Source organism: Bombus impatiens, unplaced genomic scaffold (genome assembly GCF_000188095.3).
Source record: "Bombus impatiens unplaced genomic scaffold, BIMP_2.2 scf_0673, whole genome shotgun sequence".
In the NCBI taxonomy this organism is placed as follows: Eukaryota; Metazoa; Arthropoda; class Insecta; order Hymenoptera; family Apidae; genus Bombus; species Bombus impatiens.
Genome location: NT_177092.1, coordinates 128,277 through 154,455, shown reverse-complemented (window position 1 = coordinate 154,455; position 26,179 = coordinate 128,277). Strand labels below are relative to the sequence as shown.

The 26,179-nt window shown below is 32.9% G+C and overlaps 1 protein-coding gene across 1 annotated transcript in view; it reads right to left on the bottom strand.

Moving 5' to 3' along the window:
- The window catches only part of LOC105681248, a 120,986-nt gene that overhangs the window by 7,782 nt on the left and 87,025 nt on the right, over positions 1 to 26,179 (bottom strand). The window contains exon 2 of the mRNA XM_012389998.3: positions 2 to 223. Within this exon, the coding sequence (XP_012245421.1) occupies positions 2 to 223 (222 nt within the window). The remainder of the gene's footprint in view (position 1; positions 224 to 26,179) is intronic.

Here is a 26,179-nt window from a genome sequence, read left to right as displayed (position 1 = left end):
GGAACTCGAGAAGGGCGCCGACCTCATTCTGGAGCTCCTGCAGGGCGATCAAGGACTTCGCCTGCTCGTTGATCAGGTAGTGAAAAGGACCTGGTCGTAGGGGCATGCAATCCATGCCACCGCCACTGCTGCTGTTTCCACCGCCACTGCTGCTGTTTCCACCGCTGCCAGTACCGCTGACGCTTCCGACGGCGCCTTCTGTTAAGGCAGCGCCAATGCCACACTATGCAAACAAACAGATGTAAAGGTCAAATTTTTGTATATATATATATTTCAATAAACTAATATAAAACAAAAAACATTGTGCGTCTATTATTTCCTTATAAAACGAAAGAAACTTTTCGAACAACCTAATATATTTTTTTGTTTGGGTTCGACGATACAATGTTTGGAAATTTGTGATTAATTATTATCGTTAGATGATGTTTTAAAGACGAGTGCAATCAATCTTTGTGATTTTATGCATTGAGCAACGTGTTTCAATTTTTTCGAGTTGCGGTATCTTCTTATAATAATCAAACATCTCGCAGATCTTTTGCTTTATTTTAGCGTATCCTGTTTTTAGAGAATGAATTTAATTGCGAATCGATTGCAATGGAAATTCTAAAATTATTAAAGGCGTGCTATAGCAAATAATACAAATAACGTGGAATATTTATTTACCATATCTTTACTACGAACTTTGTGGCAATCGAGTATTTTGAAATATATATATAATATCTATTCAATGCTTTTGTAAATTATAATTTCATTTTATACAATTATGCTGTATTTTTGTATCGCCTATCTTTTAAACTTTCTTCTCTTTAATACCGTAAATTTAATGAGCATGGCATTAGATATAAATGTGTTTAAAACAAATTGGTTGGTAGATGATATTGCATGTTTTTATTAAATTTTTCTTACAAAGTAGGCGGCATTCGTCTCGTGTTTAACTTCCATAGCTAAGACGCACGAGCTGTAATAACTTTAAGTTTCTAATTTTTCTAACAATGAGAAATTGCTACTAAATTATTATACATGTTTTCCAAGATAATGTTCCGAAAAAGGAAAACTTGTTCGAAAACGTCTATGAAGGGCATTAAGATCATACTCATTTAATCTGCTATAACAGGAACATTATTTACTTTGGAGAAAAGATTATACTTGATTACAGTTTCTTGTTTGATACGAAAGGAAGAATAATTGCTCTAAATAAGCTTTTCGGTGTCGGTACAATGATTCGAAAATAAAACACACTAGTGCAATGATAAATAGGTAACAGACTTACGATAGTACAGACTTTAAAAAGTATATTTATTTTGTAGTAATATCTTTAATCTCAAAATTGGGAAACAGGTTTCAAAAATCACAATACAATCGGGAAGAAACTCTACGCCAAAAAATAAGTCGAAAATATAAAATGAAATTGCTTGCTATGAATCTTATTGTTTAAGAAAATTTACCTTGGATATTCTTGCGTGCACCTAACTATGTCATAATCAAACTCAATCTCTTTTTTCATTCTATTTAAAGTCGTCCCGTCTACCATGGTCATTTCGAATACAAGGTATCACACGAAAAGGTTCTATTCTACGTTTTCGATTACTTTATCACACAGAATCACTCCCTTTCCGGCTGTAGCGTCGTGATTGCAGACGCACCCTGTATATATATGGAACTTTCGAACAATAATTACTACCAGTTATCCGCTGTAACAGCGAAGAACCAAGCAATGAGAATTTAGTACAACGGAAATGAGTTTCTCGATAACTGGTGCTTGCATAATTCAAGTTCTTCAATTAGGGTTCTCATTAATGCAACAATGAAATCGCAAATGAATAATAATATATGTAAGTACTTTATACAACAAACTGTATTACTGCATATTATATTACGAATAAAGTAAACCAAAGTTTAACTTTTTCCCGATCCTTGCAAAACTCTTCGAAAATTTGTTTAAGTTTAATAAAGATAAAAAGGAATTGTTACGGAGAATCAAAGATTTTCTTAAAACATTAAAAGTCCGGTCTCGAGTTTTTGCTTCGTTGAAACGAAAGCGAGATTGGGATATAATAAATTGAAGGATTGCAGCAGGATTAAGAGACATAGGAATAAATCCAAGGTGTTAGAACTCCGAAGACAGTATAATCACGTTGCGACGATGCAATATGACTGCAGGTGAGGACGAGGGTACGAGTTGCATCTAGGAACGACACAAATGCAGGAGAAACGTCAACTTTCTTGAGCGAAAATAACACGTGAGCAGAGATGGAAGTTAATCGCGTACATGCTCACGAAACGCAAAACGCGTGACAGGTGTTGTCGCGTGTAAGACGTGTCTCGGTGTTCCGTCTGTTTCACTCGATTGTCATCTCTTACATGCCACAGCTCTGCGACACCGCGAGCACGCGAAATCGTCCTGCTAATCTGGGTAATTTATTGCATTCGAAAGTACAATTTCTACCTTTGGTTTGGGTTAGGCTTCTTAAGGCCCTCGCAGACTGATTAATCTATCCTCACATACATCACTGGCCTTCATAGTATCGATAGGTTATAGACGGCTCATGCTGGATGAAAAAAGTTTAGGATTTTTAATTTTACTTCGCATTCTACATTCTCGATACAGAGGTTAGTAATGAAATGAAATAAAATCCTAATTTTAGATTATTTATGGTATTAATAGCCGAATGATATTAATTAGGAGTTAACGTTGATTTTCATATAAATGATGTACTGTGGTGTACAAAGGTTTTCAATCTCTGGACAGGTAGATTTTTCATTGTATATTTCAGAAACAATATTGCAACACATATTATTAAGTTGTTTCGAAAGTTAAATTCTATTTTACATTTGACTAGAATGAAAGAAGATTATTTACAGTATAAAAATATAAGATATAAGATATACAGACAAAAAGAATATTAAATTATATAAGCATGCGCATTTATTTATAACATTTTACTGTAACAACTTCAAAAAGTAAAAAGCATCAACCTTCTACAAGAAACTAATTGTTCGATCCAATTCCTTTTATCTGATCGAAATAAATTGATAAATTGCAAATCTACTTATCTGTTTAGACCTTTACAGTACACTATTCCTTTCTTTATAATTCATTATCGCGTCGATTTGTCATATTCAACGATCGCAATTGATCGTCTTTGACGCTTCGCTCATTCATATTTTATTCGAAACATGTTTCTTGCTATAAAGTGTATGAAATATTATGCGAGATTTATTTCAATTGCACTAGTAGATACCTACAATATCAAGAAAGAGTGCATAAAAGAAATATTTCCGATAGCGTTCTAAATTTTTATATTGCAATTTCTTAAAAACTTGTAGTATATCTGATTGAGCAATTATAATTTCTATAAATAATGGCAAGTAACATTTACTTCTTTGGAGTTGCCTAATTAATTCTGATCACTGCGGAACATGTTCTATACCAGTTTCAAAGGTCGCGGCGAAGATTCTAGCAGAAATTTCTCCGAAACTCGTTGAAGAATTCATTAATATCCTTATTGTTTGATTCGCGTTCTCGCTCTGGTACGTTTTCATGCATTTTTTCCTACTTTTCACTGACGTGGAAAGCAGGTAATCAATGAAGTAAAACAATAAGGTATCATGATGCGAGATTTTATGCACTCGTTTTGTTTAGTTTCTTAGATCTCAATACGATGTACTTGTACGATCAATGGCATTTAGAATGGATCGAACTATTCAGTAATCTTTTTTTTAATTTTAATTAGACACTCGAGAAATCCAATAAAGCATAAAGTGTCTATAGTCATCTTTGGAACGCTTCCACGATTTCTATAATTTTGTTGTAATTGTTTTATTTTCACAACGTCTTCTTATTCGTTATTGGCAATAATCGTTACTTTCGTTATTCGTCGATAAAGATCACGAACACCGCGAGTATGCTCGTGTCAACTCGACGCGCAACATGTGATCGGTATGCTTTCCAAGGGGATCTAGGGAGAGCTGAAAAATAACGTGTCCGAGTACGCGCGATGAGAATAAAGCGACGAGAATCAGGTTATTGGGGCCTAATATCCGTCCGTTTCTCCGCTGCGAGTCGAGCCGAGCAATTTTCGAACGCGGATTCAACGCGATGAATGAAAACGCACGGGGTTTACGCGTTCGAAGAATTCTCATTCGAATGGATACGAATTATGAATCGAGAGCAGAAATTGCACCATGGTATCGGTGATTTTGTTATCGATTCTCGTCGCAAAGCATGATTAAAATTGATGGTGCCTTCGTGGATTCGATCGGGACGATGACTCAGAAGCACAGATAAGGCTGAATGGTGGGAATGAAGCGAGCCTGATTTCCAATGTAAGTTTTATCGTGGTCGTTATACAGTTTGAAATATGAAGAAGTTAGCGTCCAGCTTTTTATCTATGAACATACAAATGTTGGAGCAGTAGATTGTGATTTAAGATAAGCGGTTAATGGTTTTGATTAATAACTGCACTGTCTGTAGAGCCGAAGAGTTTCATGATGTTCGATATTACCCTTGTTAATTTAGATCAACAGCAATACGGCTATAGCAGCGATTTTCAACTTTTAGAAGCAACAAAATAATTATTCAAGTTCTGCGACACAGCAAAAAATATATTCGGTTCAAGACAGGATATTCACACCGGATGGCTAATGTTGCTTTTATGCGACAGTCTAAGGGAAAAGAGGTCAATGCTCCTGACTAAATAGGTATTGTACGTTTCAAAAATTCTTGCGGTGCACCAGCATGCGGATTGAAAATCGTGGTACGGATAACAGTGCATGTAGACACGTGGTTTTACCTAATCCATGGGCCATGATCGAAAGAAAAAGAGATTTTGTTTCGTCGTTAAATTGAGTATTTTGTTTGAATTTCGAATTCTACTTTTGTTATTTCATGTTCTTTATGAAAGGCATTCCATGAATGCAATTTTGATTGTATTATTTGTTTCATAAATTAAGTTGTAGACGTAGAAATAAGCGTATATGTCGTACTGTATAAAACATTTGTCGTTAATAAATTAAAAAATCTTTCTCTCATTTCTACGAATAAGAAGACTTTTAACGTCTTAAAGAAATCTCTGAAATAAAATTAAAACAAGAAATCCCACGTATTGATAACGGTTCTATCATATTGTGCTCAAACTTGAGGCACTTTTACACTTTAATATTAAAAAAAATACGAGTCAAAATTGACTAAAAGAACGTAACATGATTAAATATACGGTTTCGCACAGATTTCTCATACTACGATTTAATATAAACCGTGGTATAAAACTTCCTCCTTAAAAAGCTGTAAACTTAGAATCTTAAGTATACGGTGTTGTACAGATTTCTCGTTCTACGATTTACCGGATAGCCTGTACAAGGTGTCCTATCATTTTGTGCGGCACTGTATAAAACGTGAATGTCGCGCGAATGCGACAAATCCCTTCCGTGTCATCTGCTCTTTCTAAAAGAGCCGCCTAAGTGTGCGTGCCAAGCGTTTCCGCCGATGTTCGAGCATCGTAATGCATGACACGACTAGTCAAGCGGTAAAGCAGGAAAGTAAGAGAAAACGGGGCTTTTGTGTCAAAGTGCCCCTTGTAATAATTCCCGTAATGAGCGAGGAACAACCGAGAAGAAACGTGGCGGTACAATGCTCGTTGAGCGCGCTCCTTTTCGGTAGCCATGGAAAAAACACGGTGTATCCTCTTTCGCGAAGTGTGCCTCGATTAATAGAGATTCAAAATGTCATTCAACTGCTGGATCTTTGAAGAGAAGTTGCTATGCAAAATCGAATTGGAAAGTAAGGCTAGAAAGTAGCGTTTTGATCAATATTTTTTTCAACTTTGTAGTTTTCTCTTTGTTATGGGAAAATAAAGTGATCCACTTGTGTTGCAATTTATCGTTTGATTTAAGTAGATAGAATTGTTGGTTTTGACCAATTTATTTTCAACTTTGCAGTTTCCCTTTGTTATGGGAAAATAAAGTGATCCACTTGTGTTGCAATTTATCTTTTGATTTGAGTAGACAGAATTGTTAGTTTCAATCGAAAATAATGATTTTGTTGATTTGTTCTGAATTCTTTTTTTATATATTTGTTTCATATATGTGCAACAGTAATTTATTTACAATCGTTGCTAATAATTAATTGATATCTTTCATAGGAAAATTAATTGCTTCTGTTAAATCATCTAAATATTATCTTTTTATGGATTAGACTAGACTACTTTAGTGCCTACATAATAAATATTACCATGTAATTACATAACATAAACTGTAATGTTAATATAAATTATAGCATACGACACCAATCATAAATGTAGGTTAATATCTTTTAATATTATACACATCAGCAGTATCATATAAGCAGTTCTATAGAACATACATTAAATGATATACATATAAAGCTTTCACAGAAAAAGTTCTATGTTTTACCTGTTTCTTGATAAATTATTTTTAATTAGTAAACATTATTAATTGGCAATTTTCAAATGGGAACGAAAAATTGTTAAAACAAAATCCATCTTATCAAGGAATAATTAATTATTTTCTTCATCGTACTCAACGCGTTACAATTCTTTTTCCGTTTCGCTTACGAAGAATCAAGTAGGTAGCTGTTTAAACGTAGAAACGTTACACAACACAATATACGTATGCATTATCGTGCATTACTAAACATAGCTACTTATTTTACTTGCAAACCAACAAATACCTACATGCACCAAATCATCGAGCGTAGATTAACAAGAGGAGAAACTATTTAAACTAAACTGCGATTTTCAACTGGAAGACTGAAAAATCAGACCAGAAGAAACCGATCAGGATCACTATCCGAAGGAAAAGTTTTTCTCTTGTTTAAGTGAATAAGAGCAAAGCATGTCTCGGCTAACCGATCATTACACAGTTGAATCTCAAAACGAGATAAAATACTCGAAATAATTGTTCGATTACACGTTGCACGTTGACTAGTACGACAGAGAAAAGGTCAGCAAACTTTCACTGAAGTGAAACCTTATTTTAAGCAAACATTGAAGGGCTGTGATTAAACTATTATTGCATTACTACTCGGCAATTACCGTGTAATAGACACGCTGACTATTCATTAAAGAAACTGCCTGTACAATTGTTTCACGTCCACATATTGGGGATAGATAAATTACTACTGGAAACACCGTTTTACTCTACCGTATAATCATATTGCTAAATGTATAACGCAGTTTCGCAACAGCATCTTATACTTTCTCATAATTTTTTTTCGTTTTATGATTCGAAATTTATTTTATCCGAGAGATTGCTATCTATCGAAGTCTAACGCTAAAAGTGCACGAATTTTCTGTCTCTCATATTCCGTTCGAATATATCCGTTTTATTACTAATAATTTATCTTAAAAACAATTTGGTATTTCTTTAATCAGTTAACTGCGAGATTTGGTTTTAAAAATCTCATGGGATTAGATCATGAAGTGCGTAAATAAATACAAACGATGACGAGTATATACGTCAAACGCTGTTAACTAATTAAATAAAGGAACTCGAATTTTTCATTGATAAATTTTCGCAATAAATGTACTTGGTGAAAACGATAATTTTTAGCGATTAAAATATATTTATAGTTACTGTATAATTATGTCAATATGTTTATAATTATATGTATATAATCTGTAGTATTATTTATCTCAGCTAGTCCAAGTAAATATAATCCTACTGCATCTCAAACTAAATTGCTACTATACAGAGAATCATCCAATATAATTAAGTACACTATTTTATTGTTTTCGCGTAATGTAAACGTTTGCCCAGATTTATTCAGCGGATTCAATATCGAGGAAATATCTCCCACATGAAACGCGTTAACTCGTCTTGAGAAATAAATGCACCGCTTGCTAATTAGTATCAGACAGCACTGAAGTATTACTAATATCGCGAGCGAGCGCAACTGCGTTTAATAAGAGCGTTGCAGTAATTCGTAGATTGTATCAAAGATAGAATTATATTATAGAGTGAGCCGGCTACGGAGGTGTAGCCAAATATTTCTGTTGCTAACGGAGATTTTTTTACTCGCAATCTTATACAACCCTAGTAAGTGATAGTTAATAATTTCATTGTGTGAAAAGGCCCTGAGATATTTGCTGAAATAATAAACTAACAACAATCTGATCCGGTATCGTCGGAACTTTTCTTCAAATTATTTCGATTTAAGATATATTAATACGTGAGAAGAAATAATAAAAAGAAACATATGAGAAAATCTAGAATCTAATGAATTTTATTATATAACTCTTCAAAACACTTCTAAAAATAAATTCTATATATATTTTATTTATATGTCCAAAAATAGTTCTCGTACAATAATAATTAAAGGAAAAATGGTATAAGACACGATATTTTTAATTTGAGGTAACTATGAATAAGATTAAATTCTAATATTATTATTATCGTTTATTATTATCGTATAACGATTATACGTCGCGTAATATTGCCATAAAAAGCTTGCTATTGTTATAAATATTATCATAATTTTTGTATATTACAGGAAATCCTATGAAAGTTCTCATGTTTAACTAAAAGACAATTCCAAGCATAATAAAAGCAAAGTTAATTGATAGTCATAGAAAATGCTATATTCTACACGAGTAGATATAAAGCGATAAAGAGAAACGTGGGAATGTTTCAGGGCAGATTAATATAATATCTATAATACAGGAATCAAAACTGTATTTATATACATACGTATTCAATAATTATGCATTTTTACCGCCATATAATATCAAAACGATTAAAGTGACAATAAAGATCCTTCCACTTATGAGATTAATCGAACCATGTGCGTAATTTGATATATAAATTAGTTTCAATAACTGTGATTTATAGAAGGATTATTATATTGGCTCGATAATACGGCATAAATTGGTACGTTCAGGGAAAAGCAACAGGATTTAAAATTAATTTACGAATTGAAAGTCAGGTGTAGAATCACACGACGCACAAACTATAATTTTCATAAACAGGTTTCTTGAATGATTGGAAAGTATCGATGAGGAAATGATTGAGAATCACTGTACTATTGTGAATCTCATAAGGTTCGAAAAGGCAGTAGGACGGCAACGTTGATGGTAGGCAAGTGATGTGCAACTTCCGCTCTAACGACATTTCCATTGGCTTTCCATGTAATGTGTTAATTAATCAATCCTTACTTTTTTTAAACGTTTGAACTCTAAATCGTTGAGTAACCTGAGTTATTGGTTTTGTTCAGAAGAAATTACAGCTACTTCATATTGCTATTAAGTTATTATTCGTTAGCTTTCTCTAACATATATGCGATATCATTTAACATCGATAAATCCTATAGTAAGTAAAATATTGTTCTTGTATCCTATATATTTATTTATTATTTATTTGGAAACTAAAATAATTTTATTTCATCTTAATATGAAGTAAAATTAGCGTTGAAAGTTATTTTTGGAACACAAGTAAGAAATTAGTTCAAAGAAAAGTATATATAACTTACTATTTATATATATAATTCACGTAAAATCAGATTGTATAATGATTTATTAATATATCGTAACAACATATTAATCCATATATTTATATATATATATATTCCAAGAATATTCCAAGAAAATCGATTCCAAAGGTTTAACATAAAGAGTTTAGTTTTACGAGCTATAAAGATCAAGTCTACTTTCAACGGTAGTATATTTACTTTCACTCTTTATGCTCTTATTTCTTTTATCTTCCTTCGCTTCCTGTTTTATCACATGCTTTTGTGTATCTTGTAAAATAACTCCGGGCATTAGAGTACCATTGAAACCATTGGAAAGGTTTGAAATGTCAATAATGGTGTGAATCGCCTGATGGGAATGAATTTGTGACATCACTGCTTCCATTTTATTCAGATCCATATAACGTAATAATTTCCTTACCTTGATATTTAGTGGAATCAGAGAATACATATTATTATTTTTATTCTTATGGGTATTTTACCTGTATCATTTAAAATAAATTTAATAATCAATCTATCAATCTATTCTCACGCGATGAAAATGTAAATCCTATTCGACGTAATAAAAAAAAAAAATAATAATAATAATAAATACTACGAAAATGGAACGTAGAAGGTTATAAAAAAAGTACTTAATTGGAAAATAAACAAGTTTCGCGGATACTAAAATTAGAGTGGAATACAACATTTCCTTAAACAAAAATTAAAATATCAGAGTAGAATACGATCGTCTAAAGAATAATTGTACAGAATATTGTGAACAAATAAGGAATATGAGAGAAGGTGCTCGTTCTGGGAACAATATAAAATCTATTTTCTTGAAATTGCTTGGATCGATGCTGGGCCGTATCAGAAATAGGCATTCGATCAAGAAGAATGTTCACGGACAATAGCAGGCGCTAGATGGCGGAGAGAAACGATGAGCAACAAGAACACGGAACGTAACTCAAGGAACTTGAGGAACACTCGACCCTGAATGAGATCAACGATCGAGTTCAGTGTCAGATCGCTGGAAAAGGAAAACGGGGTGGGTCGAGGGGAGAGTAGAGACGGACATCGTCTACTCTAACCTGTCACGCGCGCTTCGAAATGAGAGTATAGCTGCTTAGCCTGGTCTGCAAAAGCAAGGATTTCCTGATCTCCTGTTTCTGTCTGCCTTCACATGGCAACGCGCGCCGCTCATTAATCTCCCTAGCAATTTTCCTGCAAATTCGTGCTACGCTCTTTTGTTTCGCTCGATTGTTACTAACGACAACCCTGAACAGGCAATTGAAATAATTGTCACGATCTCGCATGAAACTTGCATAAAATTACACAGGGTCACGAAACTACTCGAATACTCGTAGACTTCTCTTATGAATATATTAGATGCGTTATGTGAAACATTTTGAAATTTCATTAACATTTTCATGATATTCGACTATCATGATTGGATTGGCAAAACCTGAAACAAATCCGAAGTATGAAAGTTACAAAATATTTAGTACAAGTATATCTGAAAATCTTGTCTTGTCGCTTAATTACTTATATTACATAATTTTTAGTCAATTTATGTACCTACGTATTCTGAGATAGATCATGGATAAATATATACGTATTAAAAATTTGATTTGATCACCTCAGTTTTTTCAAATTTAATTATCTTATATTTCTATCTATGGACGACATAATCATTTGTCAATCTATTAAAGCAGAACGTCAAGCAATGTCAGTATTGCAATCGTAAAATGAAATAAAAATACGCAATATGTTTGTGATGCGTTGCAGATGAAACTGATAGTTTGAAATTAGTATCGGACTATAGTAATAAACAGGTTGCATAATCTGTGAAGATTCCACGGATTATTTCTGCATTAATTACAGATAATTGACCCAATTAAATGCATAATCGTTTGCTCGTCTCCTTGAAATTCAGCACCGTAATGTTGCATCAATTTCATCGTTCTAATCTTCTGAATACAGTAAATTTCAGCTATTATGGTTTTTAATTTCGTTTAGAGGTAGTACTAGATTTTTATTTTGTACAGAGAAGACAAAAGGAATTAAAAAATAGAAAATAAATTAATTTTTAATGTTTCACTGATTAGATATTTGAACGGTTTATCGATTGATCGAATTTTTGATGGTGAAGAGATTTAATTTCTGTTCAAATGAACATTCACAGACGTCTACTGATATTCACAATTATTTCCGATAATTTCTTTAGCGTGCATTTACATACAAATTACATTTCTAATAAGCTTTATATTGCAGTGCTTCAAACGAAAATATCAGATTCTAATAGCGAAATGCGGAAATAATATCTTAAATTTAACTTCGATCGACACATTAAAGCAGTTAACACAATGCTTCAAATTTTATTAACTCGAAACTAGTAATTTAGCTATAATCGAGAATCGTTATATTGTTGGAACGAGAAGTTCCTGTCTGCATTCCTATAATTATCTATTGTAATTTTCAGTTTCAAATACAATATGTATCATTTAATTATAGTTACGATACATAAGTAAGTCAATAAATTTGTATCCTATTAAGGTAGGAATGCCATATTGCTATTAATTATATTCATACTACAAAGGAAAAATCATTTTAATATTTCTCTTGAAATATTACACTCCGATAATTGGCAACGAGAAAATAAAACTCCAAATTACCAATATTCAAATGTTTCATTGACGTTCGATAAGTGTACGTCACTCAATTGACATTTAACCATTTACAACATGCTTAGGAGTTTCATGTAATTACCGAACATAGAATAAGATCATTTAACGTCACTCTTGAAATGTTATAGTTCAATAATTAAATTGTTCATGTTGAAAACGGGTAGTGGACTCAAATAAACGATAAGACATTCTAAACGAATAACGCACGTGAAGACATACTATCATCATTGCACTCTCTTAGGGAGAAATATGGACAATAAATGGTCAGCGATTTTGCATTCGATCCACGTCTCAACAAAGAGGAAGAGCACCGTCGAGAAATCTCGGAAGTCATGATTTATACCGGTTATATTTTTACGTTGCATTCCCGTTCCTCTATACCGTAACTCTTCCACAACCCATGAAAGAAACATTAGAAAATCGTTCTACTGTTCGGTACAGAAGCTATTCCACACTGTGAAATTCCTCTAATTTTTATTGCGACAAAAAACATGCAACGATTGCCCGCATCCGGGGTGAAACGTATATATGTAGAGTTTCTTCAAACTTGATGTTTTATTCACTAGGAATAAAACTGTCAGATTAATTTTCGATGACTTTCTAAATAACGAATGTTAGATTGATTTTCTGAAGTTAATCTAATGCGTTAATTTATTGGTAATATGAAACAATTTTAATATCTTATCCAATTTTGCATTCTATTGCCATATCAATATCTTTATAAGATTAAATCATTTGCCTTTACATTTTAATTGAATATTATATTTAACTTTCATATTTTCATTCAATTTTTAGTAATGTCGCATTTTGTCCCATAAACCGGAACGTAATCGTAGTTACATTTAGCAATTTACAATAAAATTTGCATAATCGTATTATATTTTATTATTTATACCAAATGAGATGAGAAATGCATCTAAAATGTATTTTAAGTTCCATAAAAATTGTTTTCGAATTTGTATATAATTTCCATATTTATTAATAAACTGAGTATATGCTGCTCACGTACATTTGGAAAATAAATGACAGATAATTCTGTTGCAGAAACAAATTTTACGAGTTACGAATTAAATCACCAACGTCATTAGTATTTGTAATTTATAAAACTATTGTAAACGCTACTTGTTAAAACAATAGAATTCTACAAGTTGCAATTCTATATTTTGGAAATTCATCACTATTATTAGTTAGTGACTTATTGTACAAGAGAACGGAGGAAATCATTAATTTTGCAGTTTCCTAAATTTTGTGAGAAAATTTGTGAGCAAGTGGCCAGCGAGATATCAGCGGTTGCACAACGTCAGACTTTTCCCAGTGCGGGCAACTGATTGCAGCATTTAATAGCCTTTAGTGTATGTTGTAATTTTCCTGGAAGCATAATGCGTCCCAGTTGAGGAAACGAATCCCACCTTTACTCGTCAACGATGATTCATTCCAGGCTCGACAGACAGTGCCGCTTCCTTTTGCCGTTATTAAACCCGTCAATAAACCCAACGGCTCTATCTGCCTTGCCAACTTAGAGTTATCCCTCGAGGAACTAACGTCGCCTTGCAAATTGCACGAATATAACAATTTTCAGTTTATACATTTTTTATTTACCTTACGTTGTCTAACATTTAGAAATCTACTCGATGGTAATGGAATAAGGTATTGTTAATGATCAATTAGTAAATATACCGTTTACAGTTACTGCAGGTATCTTTATATTATCGACCTTTTTCTACTACATTTTTTATACCGTATATTCCTATGTTTTTAGAATGAAATTTAAGAATTAAAAGTGACGTGTTATTTATATGTCTATTAGGATGCTTCTCTCACATATGCTAATTGCTTTATGAACATCGTAAATATTTAAAGATACGGATATTATTTCTTGATCGTCAATTAGCCAAATTTTTATTTATGATAAATATTTCAAAATAATATATAGCTTCAATTTAAGTACTTTATATTAGAATTTACGTTTTGTTCTACGCGTTAAAATTATTTTCGCCTGCTTAGGATTCAACGTTGATCCATTCCTAAGACGAGCGAATAGTTATATACTTGATCTAGTCGTAGTTATAAGTAACTAAGTAATTATAACTAAATTGATAAGGTGAAATAGTCCCTAGTGTTTTTAAAATAAGCGTTCTTTCCTTATAGTCAGAAAAATTATTATGAAAAATATATTATGAAAACTGTTCCTATCTTCCTAATTCACCGTGCTACTTAAATCAAAAAGTGTTTAATACCAACCATCGTACGAAAACCAACAATCGCACGTAACATCAAAAATAATGGCAAAATTAGTGAAATAGGATGTAAGAAATGAAATAAAATAATCACTATGTGTACTCACAACTCCACGCGTAAACATATATCTACGGTAGGACATTAACACATTGAACTGTAGGTACAAATGGAACCGTAACTTTCATGAAACGAAATGTATTTTACCTGCAACAACATTAAAGAATTTATTAAAAATACTGTCATATTATTTTTCTATATTTAATTTATGACAAATAAATAACTCGTGTATTTCGTTAGATAATATTTAATACTTTTTATTAATCATTATGCACTCCAAACTTTGGTTTCAAATTCATTATTGCTAAATTCAAATATATAAGAATAATAAAGATCAAAATAATTGAAATCGACTAAAATTATATTAAAGAAGTTTAAACGAAAGATTTTCTTAATTTAGATGCAATATTGCAAATAACAATGGTATTGTAGAAAGGAATTGAGCATATAAAAATTATATATTCTATAATATATTATTATATAATGTTACTATATATAACGTTATAATATATTGTTATTATATATTATATAATTATTATAAATAAAAAATTTTTAAAAAACCTATTTCAAACTTCGTCTTCTCCAACGATCAATTCTTTCACCGTGTCGATTTCTGTTGCATTCAACGCTTAAATCACATTGATAAACTTAAATCGTAGCACAAATATTAAATATTAAATCACACACAGTTTAATATTAAAGCACAGTTCGTTCTTTGAAAAAAAATAAAAGAAAATGATACAGATACTTTGGTGATAGTAACACACATATAGCCGTATTCAGACATGTGCGTTTACCTTCTTGCTCAGGCAAAGACTGTTCGGTAAAGATGTTAGCAGAATATACGAATATTGCACTTGGAAAGATAGTTCCGTCATTGGTTGTTGAGCGGTTCTAAAATCTAAAATGAATGGGATCCGGGTAGTGACAGAAGGTAAGATTAGAACATTCTACACAATAACACAGGTATAGATCAATAAAGTAAATAAACCTAGGAATTAAGAATTGCCCAGCACTTGGATTTAGGGATGGGTTTAGGGATTTTCCAAACAATTGCTTTATGAAGGTTACACGTTACTTTACAGTTCCTGTTACTTTACAGTTCCTGTTAATCTTTCTTACACACTAGATTCGGGTTGAAGTTCGAAAGTTTCTCACAATGAACATTCCAGGCTAATGAATGTTCCAAAAATAAATTCAAATCTCCTTCAAACGATTTTGATTTCTCTATATACAGCTCAATTTCTTTCTACTGTAGGAATGTTATTCTTATAACTATACCAATATCATTCAATGCTCTTAATCTTAAAATTAATTAAAAGCTGATTTTCAAACAATAATATTTCAAATAATTTCGGATTATATCAATATCGTCAATCACATCAAAAATGCAGATATTTCTTCGCAATTTTTTTCATACACAATTTCAGACACATATTATTCTAAAGTGAATAATATTAAAATAATTCTAAAAGCAAATGTTGTTATATTGCAAAATAATCCCATATTGTTTACGACTCCAGCGCAATATTGATAATTCGGATTATATTTGAAAACAATTTACTTAATCTGGACATAGAATAAAATTAATTCCTTTATGTTATATTTCAGATATAAACAATGAAGTAGCTTAGTGGCGTGTGTATGTGTATATAATAAAAATTATCTTTTACTTTTATTACATATGAAATTTACACAAATTTGAATATTATACGCGCTTTAATTACATATTTTACAACGTAAAGAAATGCAAAATTTAACAAAAATCGCACCATTTCTTAAACCGTTCTCGTTAAGCGATTTTTGACTTGAAAACGGCAATCAGGAACGAATAAAACAATGCGAAGTTAGGTCATAATGTGGCGGATGCTTTAAACTTTAAACTTTAAAGGAACAAAGTGACCTCTTCCTCGACGAGTCACGCGGCAAAGAAGGCCATTACTGATCGAGATATCCGACCGATTCGCCGGAATTTACGAGCAACCCACAGACAACGCGATCTTTCCGAATGATCTTTGGATAAACTTGCCATTATCGTTTTCACCCGCGACGATTTGCTCTATCGTCCAGCCTCAGGTGCGAGGAATCTATTGTTCCACTTAAGGACGGTTTATTTTCAGCACGTGCGCTCAGAGGGTGTATTAACGAGCAACGCCTTTTCAGGCGTCATGGATTTTAATGAAATAATAAAGAGCCCAAGAGCAGGTTCTCTATATCGTACAATTGTACATAGGGCATTGAATATCAGAAATAGCGCTGACAACATTCGCCTTTGAATCTTATATTTGGGCAGAAAGCATTTTTTAGTAGTTTTAGTAGCGGATTTGATACTAGCAGCCTTGATTTGTTTAAAGATGTCCGATAGATGAAATTATTAGGTTAAAGTGATTGGTCAATTCTTTTGTTTGTTTTTTATAAAAAAAAATGAATTTCTGAATGTTTCTTTCAAACGACCTAACGATTGGAAATATGTTGACAAATATTAGTAAGGTATAAATAATGAAATAGACTTATCAATATGCATTTATTGTATCGAAACAAGAAAAAATTGTTATGTAAATACAATATGATTATGAACGAGATACTAATATGTATTAATTAAAAGAAGTATATACGTACATAACAATGTAAATACTTTAAACTATTTTGCGGATGTCGTCGTGGAGGATAAATTGCAAAAACCCGTAAAACGTGTTGAACAAATTTAAAACTTTATCTATTTAAAAACAAACTATTTTAGTCTTCTAAAAAGAAATTTCTTCATATAGAAAAATTCTTTCACTTTTCAAACACTTTATAAATTATCCGTAACAATATTTCAACTTATTCTAAGACAAAACCCTTTTTCAAATCATGTCATCTTTCTTAACACACACTTACAAAAATGCCATGCCTAAACATTAACAAAACTTTAAGTAACCATTTAACAAAACGAAGATGATGTCGCACAAAACACCTATTCACAAAAAGCAAACTTTAGTTTCCAGTGTTCCCGTCTTAAGAATCATGATGATTGTATGACGATCATCACGAACGTCTAGCCAAGATAATCAGAACGAAATTTAACACCTTGGAGCGACGAAGTACGTATGTGGTACGTATTGCTCATCTAACAAGCAATGCTTATCGTTAGATACAACATCCAACAACAAGGTTTCGAATTTCAAGAACGAAGGAGCTTTACAGCCGTTCCGCCTGAACGTTTATACCAGTATATTCACGGCACACTTTCTCCCAGCTTTTTACCGACGAGCCAGCTTCTTTCCGGTCGCAGGCCGACTTACACCGCGCCCAGAGCAAACATCTTAATACCATTAAATACAGCTCTTAAGAAGGCAACACGAAAAGAGATGAAACACGCGATCGTGGCCGAGAAAGAAAGCGACTTTATCGCGAAAGAGAACCCGTGGATCACGTGGTGTGATTCACGAGCCGCCGATGCTTATCACGTGGCTTTTCTTTTCACCCTAGGAAATAAGTCCCTGGACAAGGCAAAGCGATTCTCCCTTAGCCTCGAAGCACGGTAATCATTCGCATAATAATGCCCTAGCCGGGCGCGGCTTGCGCGCTCCTCTGTGTCACTCGTATAAGGAGCGAACCGGTGCCTACGCGGTCGTTCCGCCGCCTTTTCTGCTCGATCCTTTGTGCCTATTTCCCGTATGGCTTGCGAGCAACGAGGAAAGGAAAGAGAAGAAGATCCTGTCCGCCTCCACGTGCTGCAAACTCTTCGTTTGCTAAGCGAAGTATATACGATATACAGTGACAAGCATGTAAATAGGGAAAGTCCAAAAGCAATTGAATTGAATTTGTACTTATTACCTACTTGAGATAAAAATTGTGAAGCTAGTTTATGTTGTAGAGCTTGAGAATGCGAAAAATATATTTCTAAGCATATATTATACACGAGTACAGAACATATATTTTTAACCATACATATACTATAAACAACAGAATAGAGACAAAACTTCACGTAATATAGTAAGTTAAATTTTTACGAGTAAACATTCTTTTATTTATAGACATAAATTTGTACATTAAAAATTACTTACATCTTAAGCAGTTATCTTTTTCTCTTCAATTAAGAAACTAAGATACTCTTCGTGCCATTAGACAACTTCTACTCAATCACTCGTAATTTTCACGATGGAATTAATTTTAAATGCTAAAAAAAAAAAAAAAATTAACAAAATCGCAACTCTTTCCCGTTACAAAAATTCAAATTCTTCGCATAACAATGAAATGACGCCCCAGAGCAATAAAAATTAATCTTCCCTCTATCGGAGCACTCTGAAATGTTTAATATCACGGTATCATCTAATTTATTTACACTTCTCTCGAAAGGATCAATTATAAATGCTACAAATAACAGTTTATCCATTCAACGAATTTGTAATTTCTCCTACCACTACCTAATTCCTTGCAAAAAAACTAACGCGGGTTCCAAAACGACGAAAACCTCTCCACCAGTCGTGCCAAATCCCTAGAGAGCGTTTCATGTTCATACCAAGATGGGCCGCAATACCCGCTGCTTTCTTTACTAGCGGTATCGCTCAGACCACCTACTATGGACTCGTAGGCAGCCACATTAATTAAAGCAACATTACACTTAGTTACAGGTAACTCTAAATGTCTTTGGCCGATGGAACGCCTTAGGGGCCAAACCGTGAAGCCGTAGGAACGTTGATAAGAGAGAAAACGCCAATCGAGCGAAGAGCGGCTTGCCCCGAGCAAACGATACGCCGATTCGCACCCGGACAAGGCTACACAGTCCGATCTGTGCCCGCGGCAAAGCGCCCGCTTGCAGAAGAGAGGTGGTGGCCTCCCGTCTCAAGGACACTGGTTAATGCATCAAGGTTTGCGTTTGTATATACTGTCGTATATACGAATATGTAGTAGTGATGGACTTAAGTACGTTACAAGTATGTCGAACATTGGCTGACCAGATCCCAGATCCTTTATAAGTATTTCGAGAAAAAAGAAAGAAAAGAAAAGAAGCAGTACTTTCAAGTAAATTCGAACGTGAACACGACAGATTCGTGTTCTGCATGAGTACTTTGAGAAATGAAAAGACTAGCTGCAAGTAGATTCGAACACTGATGGAATAGGTTCGAGACTTTGTGAGTCTCCTGTCTTACGATCATTTTTCTTGATCGTTATTGAAATTCTCTATTGTAATTTTCATGCATGATTTACATAATTTTATGTTAATACTGTTTCGTAAGTTGGTCACGCGAGTCTTCTTCTTACTTGAAGAAATATCTACTCGTTTTAATATCAAAGTGATTATAACTAGATTTTCAAAACTCGCAGGTACTCGTTCCATGGTTCGAACACATCTCTCGTGAAGATCGAATACTTTGCCAGGACAATGAACGAACCGTTTACGCTATGAGTAATATTCGAACCTTACAAAGGGAGTCATATTGAATATGACTTGGATTTATAAGTACATATTAAACTTGATTCCATCGCTAATGTGTAACTGTTGTCACGATGATGCGGTGGCAGACATGCAAACACGCACGATCAGCGGCACGTCTCGTTCCGGCAAGTTCCCTTTCGAGTCGAACGGTAGCCGTTTCTCAACCCATTATGATATCGACGAAGAAAAAAAGACGTTTACCTGAGATCGGCCCCGGCGAGATTTTCACGGTGAATCACAGGTCGCTTTTGTACCCGCGTCAATGAAATTTCATTAACCGTCATTTATTTCGTTTACGTATTACGACTTTTCTTTTACGGTAGAACATTCCATTTATGGGAACTTCGTTTATTGGAACGTAGGTAATGCCGGATTATCTGAACTTTTATCGATTCAATCCACTTATCTGGATCTGAGTTCCTATTATGCGATCAAAAAGTAATAGCTAGTTGGGAGAATTGGCGATCTTTTATGAATTCCATTTATGTAAACTGTTCTAAGTTCTGCTGTATACCCATTTAAACGGAATAAACGTTTGGTGCTCTTCGTTCTTTACGATAGAATGTAGAATGGTATTCCAATTTGGTATTTCTTTCTCTTCTTTTCTTTCTTTGCACGATTGAAAGGATTATCAAAGTTGTTAAGCAGTCTTCTGCGTTTAATTCTAATAATTGCTAACAACTTTTATCTGAAATAAAGAACTTTTACTGTACATTGTGTTGCTGTTTCCCCTCTTCTTAGCCGTGAAAGTATTATTAAAGTTGCTAAGTGTCTTTTCTATGTAATCCTGATAATCCCGAACGTCTGTAGTAGAAATTTTCATGTTATGAAACTAGTTCATCTATGTAGTGTGTCGAAACTTTCCCAAACCAAAACATCTCCGGAAGAAGTGGCATTAACATCTTCAATTTTCATTGCTTTCTAAACAACAAATTTATAATTAAGATACTAACGTTTACATTTCTAATTCCTCGATCGAACATCGTGGGTTTCATTTGCAATTCTCTCTTCTGAAAACTATCACCTCGAGTATACTAAATTATGCAAAGGAAACGTTGTACAACTTTTTTTAACAACAAAATTCATTATTGCCTCTTAGATTTAAATGGAAAACATTTTAAATTAAAATCAGCAGTTGTTGCGTAACTATTATAAATAAAATATCGCTAATTCGCAAAAGAAGATCCTCTTAGTCGATTTTATAATGAATTAACGTACGCTGAATTTATCGGCTGAAATGATTAAATACGATTAGTATTCCGATAATGGCACGGGAATGATCCTACGCGCGAGTCTACACGTACCACTTCAAGTTCATGGCTCTTTGAAGAAATTATCAGCCAGACCATCTACAGTTAACAATATGTGGGTGCCAGCATGATGAAGCAAGAGAAAGGCCATGTTAAAGTTCACGCAAGGATCACCTTGATGAACTTGTTACCAAGTAACCAAAGAGCCATAAAGTATGTTTCTTACACAACATCATGGGCCAAATACGGCTGGCCACTTTAACCATTTTCACGTGCCATGTATGCTACTTTGTTGTTCTTTTTGCACAATCTTTTTTATGCCTCCACACTTCATTTTGACGCGTATAAATACTTGTTGCAAGTAACACTCGTGTTAAACGTTACATGGTGCTTATCCTCTTTTTCAATTCGTGCGTGTCGTGCTGTCACGGGTGATTCATCTTATCGATAAATCGTACATAATATGTCGTTATGTTTTGGTTTACTAAAATTTTTTTGTGTTATCCATACTATCGACTCGTTTTTACAACGAATATTGTTATTTATATAAATTACGTATATTTAAGAATTTATGACTTATCAAAAGATATTTCGCATATTTAGAACCGCTTAACAATTTTGTTACGACGAATCGTTTCTAAAACGTAAAATGAATCATTGATTAAAGAAAGTATAGTTTCCGGAAAATTATGAGTCTTATTGAAGATAGAGGATGAGTCACATAGAGCTAATATTTGTTCATTCAACAAGATGTTATTGATGATCATTACGGAATTATCACAATTTTACTCTTGAAGACTTCGACCAAGATTATAATATTGATGTCTCTATATATCTTATTAGGTAGTCCTTTTATACTTAAACACAATGTAACCAACATAGTGATAAGCAACTGTAGATAATTTGGAATTTGCAATACGTGCATCAGCAATTGCTTATGACTCAATCTAACATGTGTATATATACACGTGTATCATAAATAAATGATTAATATCTGTCAGCAATCATACTATTAAAGGGTTAAAATGAAACAAAAAGTACAGTACACACGAGGATCAAGACGAAGAATGATGGGGTTTCCGATACACGAAATGATCATTGATGAGGAAACGGTTTCTACGTACGACATGCGAAAATTTCACCAAACTTTCTCACGCGATTTATTCCCACGTATTTATCATAATCACATAAATCGTGACCCTCGGAAGAATAATTTCTAAATTCGATTGAAAAGGTGTCAATTTTTTGTATATCAGAGAAGAAAGATTTAAGAAACGGGTAATTATCTACGGAAAAAAGCTCGCGAATGGCAATAATTGGGCGTGCATAAATTAACATACAACACATGCCGAGTGTGTATTAATAGCTTTCGCTATTTAGATGTGAATAAGATTGACGTTCTTCATCCACATTGTTGATTTATACACTGTTAATTTATGCAAACTACTATTGTTTCTTTTTCCTAGCTCTCATATTCCAAGCAATCTTAATGAATTACTACTTTCATTGAACTTATACCGATCTTTCCAACGAAATATCGCAGATAAATGAAATAAACGAAACGAAATGAAAAATGTGTTTTCTACTTTCTACGAACTCTCCGATGATTTAATGCTGCTCTTGTGGGTGTAATCTTACATTTTGTAGGAATTAAAGTTACTATCATTGTACGTTGTTTTATTGCTATTCATACACCATGTTATGTATGTGAGGTATTTATAACGATTCTATTTTTATAACTAACACCTTTCTTTATGAAACTTACATTAATGTTCGTTTCATTACAGTTATCATGTAGGGCGTTCTATTTTTCTCAACAATGCATAATAAAATCTCGTGTCATGTTTCGTTAGTAAAAAGATATTGTAATACTATATCGCGTAATAATATCTTGTCTGTAATAATGCAATTATATTTGCTTTATAATATAAATAAAATCAAATACGTTCCGCCGTGAAATTTCATAATAATTCATTACCAGTCCACGAGCTATTATCCTGTTTCTTTATTCCCGCTTCGCGCTATTCCTACCGACTATCCAACAAACAGGATCACTTTCTTCGAAGGTAGAACTGCCTCCTTGCTAAAAGGAAAGGAAAACCGCCTCCGGCGTTTAATTACACCGGCACATTAATCACACCCACGTTGCGTAAGGTGGACACGTGAAATCTATGTCGATACGTTGCGATTCTCTATTTTCCAATTATGCACCGATGCCGGAATAATAAGCGTAAGCAGATCGAGACAAATGCCGCCCATTAAGTTATTTCACCTCGAAGCTCTTGACCTTCGACATTCAATGGAATGCTCTTGCCCGAGGAGGACGATGATCCTGAAACGCGCAGACCTTGACCCGAGCTATCCGACTTCGCGCGCCGTTTCATCGGGTTTCTGATAAACGGCTGGTACTCCATTTTCCAAGATTGTTAGATTACATAGTTCCTTTATTTTCACTATCCACACTAAAGGATCAAGCAAGGTGCGACAGGAGAATAATCGAAGGAATACTGATCGGTAGTAGACCGCGGATTGTTATACATTTAGACGAAATTCGAAAATATAAAAACATACAAAATGCATGTAATATATACAAAAATGTATAAAATATTCGAAAAGAATATTTGTTATAGCCTAATGTAATAGGTAAAAGACAAATCTTTGTTGAAGTTCTGTTTTTTAATTATGGCCGTAGAAATATAAGTTTGTGGCGATAATTGTCATTTAAGAATCAGATAGGCGAAGAATTATTAAACTCATAGTTAAATATAAAATTCTCTAAATAGTAATAATTGGTAGTAATTGGTGCATATACGAACTTTTAGAAAAAAAAGCTGAAACGTGCTAAATTACGATTGAATCTTAATATTAATTAAAAATTCCATGATTTAAATAAAAAGCTTTAAAAAATATAGATGGAACTGATTATTATTGTATTTACAACAGAATTATGAATTTAATATATTATTATTCATTTAATGTACTACCTACCTACTTCCTAATAGTACTATTTCATTAAATCTATAATTAAATTTGAAATGCTTAATTATCGAAATAGCTTATTCGTTTTTCATAGTTACGCTGCGAATGTTAATGCGTTTGTGAGAACTTTGAATATGTAAAAACACACAGCACATTAATACTAACTAAAAAATAGAATATTTATTATAATATTTAGCGAATGAAATTAATCATTGCTCAAGTTCCATTTCATTACTTATGTTCGTAAAAAATCGTACATCCGTATTCTATAATTGATATCAAAAGTTATATATGAGTGTTAATAATTTCAAAGGAGGAAAATCAAATCGAACGAATCAACTAGAAAGTTCGCAAGTAAAACCAATTATTTATTGCTTGCAGACACGTCGAATTTATGACGTTGCGTAGAAAGCTGAAAATATTAGACACTGGGTTGATCGACTGCTTCATTTTGCATATTGATGATAAGACGGACTAGAATTGGTTATTCAATATCGCTAGAAAGAATCGTTGCATCGATCATCGCAACCTTCCTATTGTAGTTAAAAAATTTATTGTGAATAATTGAGATATAGAATAATTCGAGAAACAATTTATAAGATAATGAAGTTTGTTAAGAAATTACGGCAAAATGCAAAATAAAAAAAACAGCCTGCATGATGTGTAACTTTTATTTGGAGAAACCTTTCGTGAAATATATGAAAATCTAACCTGAAATATCTGTATTTTTGTTCTTCTAGCGTGAGTATATGAAATTTAAGAGAAACTTTCCTTCGTAATTGGAAAAATTTAGAAAATAAACTTAATATTGATATGAAATATTACTACAATTAAGTAAAGTGAAACTGCCGTTATATGAAATTTATCGGTTTTGTGAAAGTGCTCTTTTTGAAATTGCTTTATTTTGAATTTTAACTAGTTCTCTAGTGACAAGTTTCGATCTGGAAGCGATGTCAGTTTCTATAACAGAGAACGTATAAGCGATTATTAATACAATCACATTTTTCATTTCATGCGAAATTACTAAACTGTCTGCTTTAACCTCGCACATTAATAATATACGCGAAGATCATTGACTGATGAATTCGTATCGCCAGAAACTTCAAACTTAATATAGCAATTTATTTACTTCCTATTTTCTCCTAATTGCGATCTTCTTTTTAATATGTACGCAGATATAATTCACGTCAAAACAATTTATAAAGCGTAACGGAAATATTTCTTTAAAAAGAAAAAGAAAAGAGGAGAAAGAAGTTGTACTTTCCTGTGAAAACAGAAGCATAAAAATATCTTTCGTTAGTCTTTGCTCGACAGGCTATTTGTGCAATATACCAAACAATAGTGGTATGTCGTGCAAGAGAATTTGGTGACCGAAGTCTTGAATCAGTTCCAGGTACGTTTTGTTACGACAAAGCAGAACGAAACGAAGTAAGAAGTGTTAAATAGAAAATTAAATGAAAGCTTCAATTAAAGTATGCTTTCAAAAGTACTTGTGCCGTTGCAATTCCTTTTCATTTTTTCAAAAGATATCGAATTTAAATTTATAACAATATTGTTACAAACGAAACAAAGTAAAAAAAGTAGAAAAATTATTTACTACGTATAAATGTACCAAATGCCTATGACATAAAAATTATTTAACTCTAATGATAGACAATTAAGATCAATTAAGATATTCATTCAAAATGATATCAAATAAGCTTTTTTATTGCATAAAATGGAACGAGATTTCTAATCTTTATTTGAAAAAACAACCTACTTCTATAGCCTACACCTTACATTCACGTTGCACTTATAGCTACAATAAACAGTAGCAAGACCATACCATAAAATTCATTAACGCAAGAGTATACAAGAATTAAATTTTTTGCCTCGCATAGTACCTACTAATGATGTATCAATCATCTAATCACCATTAGTGAAACGTTAATTAACCAATCACGATTTACGCCGCGGAAAGATTGTGAAAATATCTACACACATTATCTCGATAAAAGCGATAAATACGAATCTAAATATCGATATCTCTACAAAGATTGAAGAACAAGAAACGCGTATAGTGTACTTACTTGAAATCTTTTGAAGG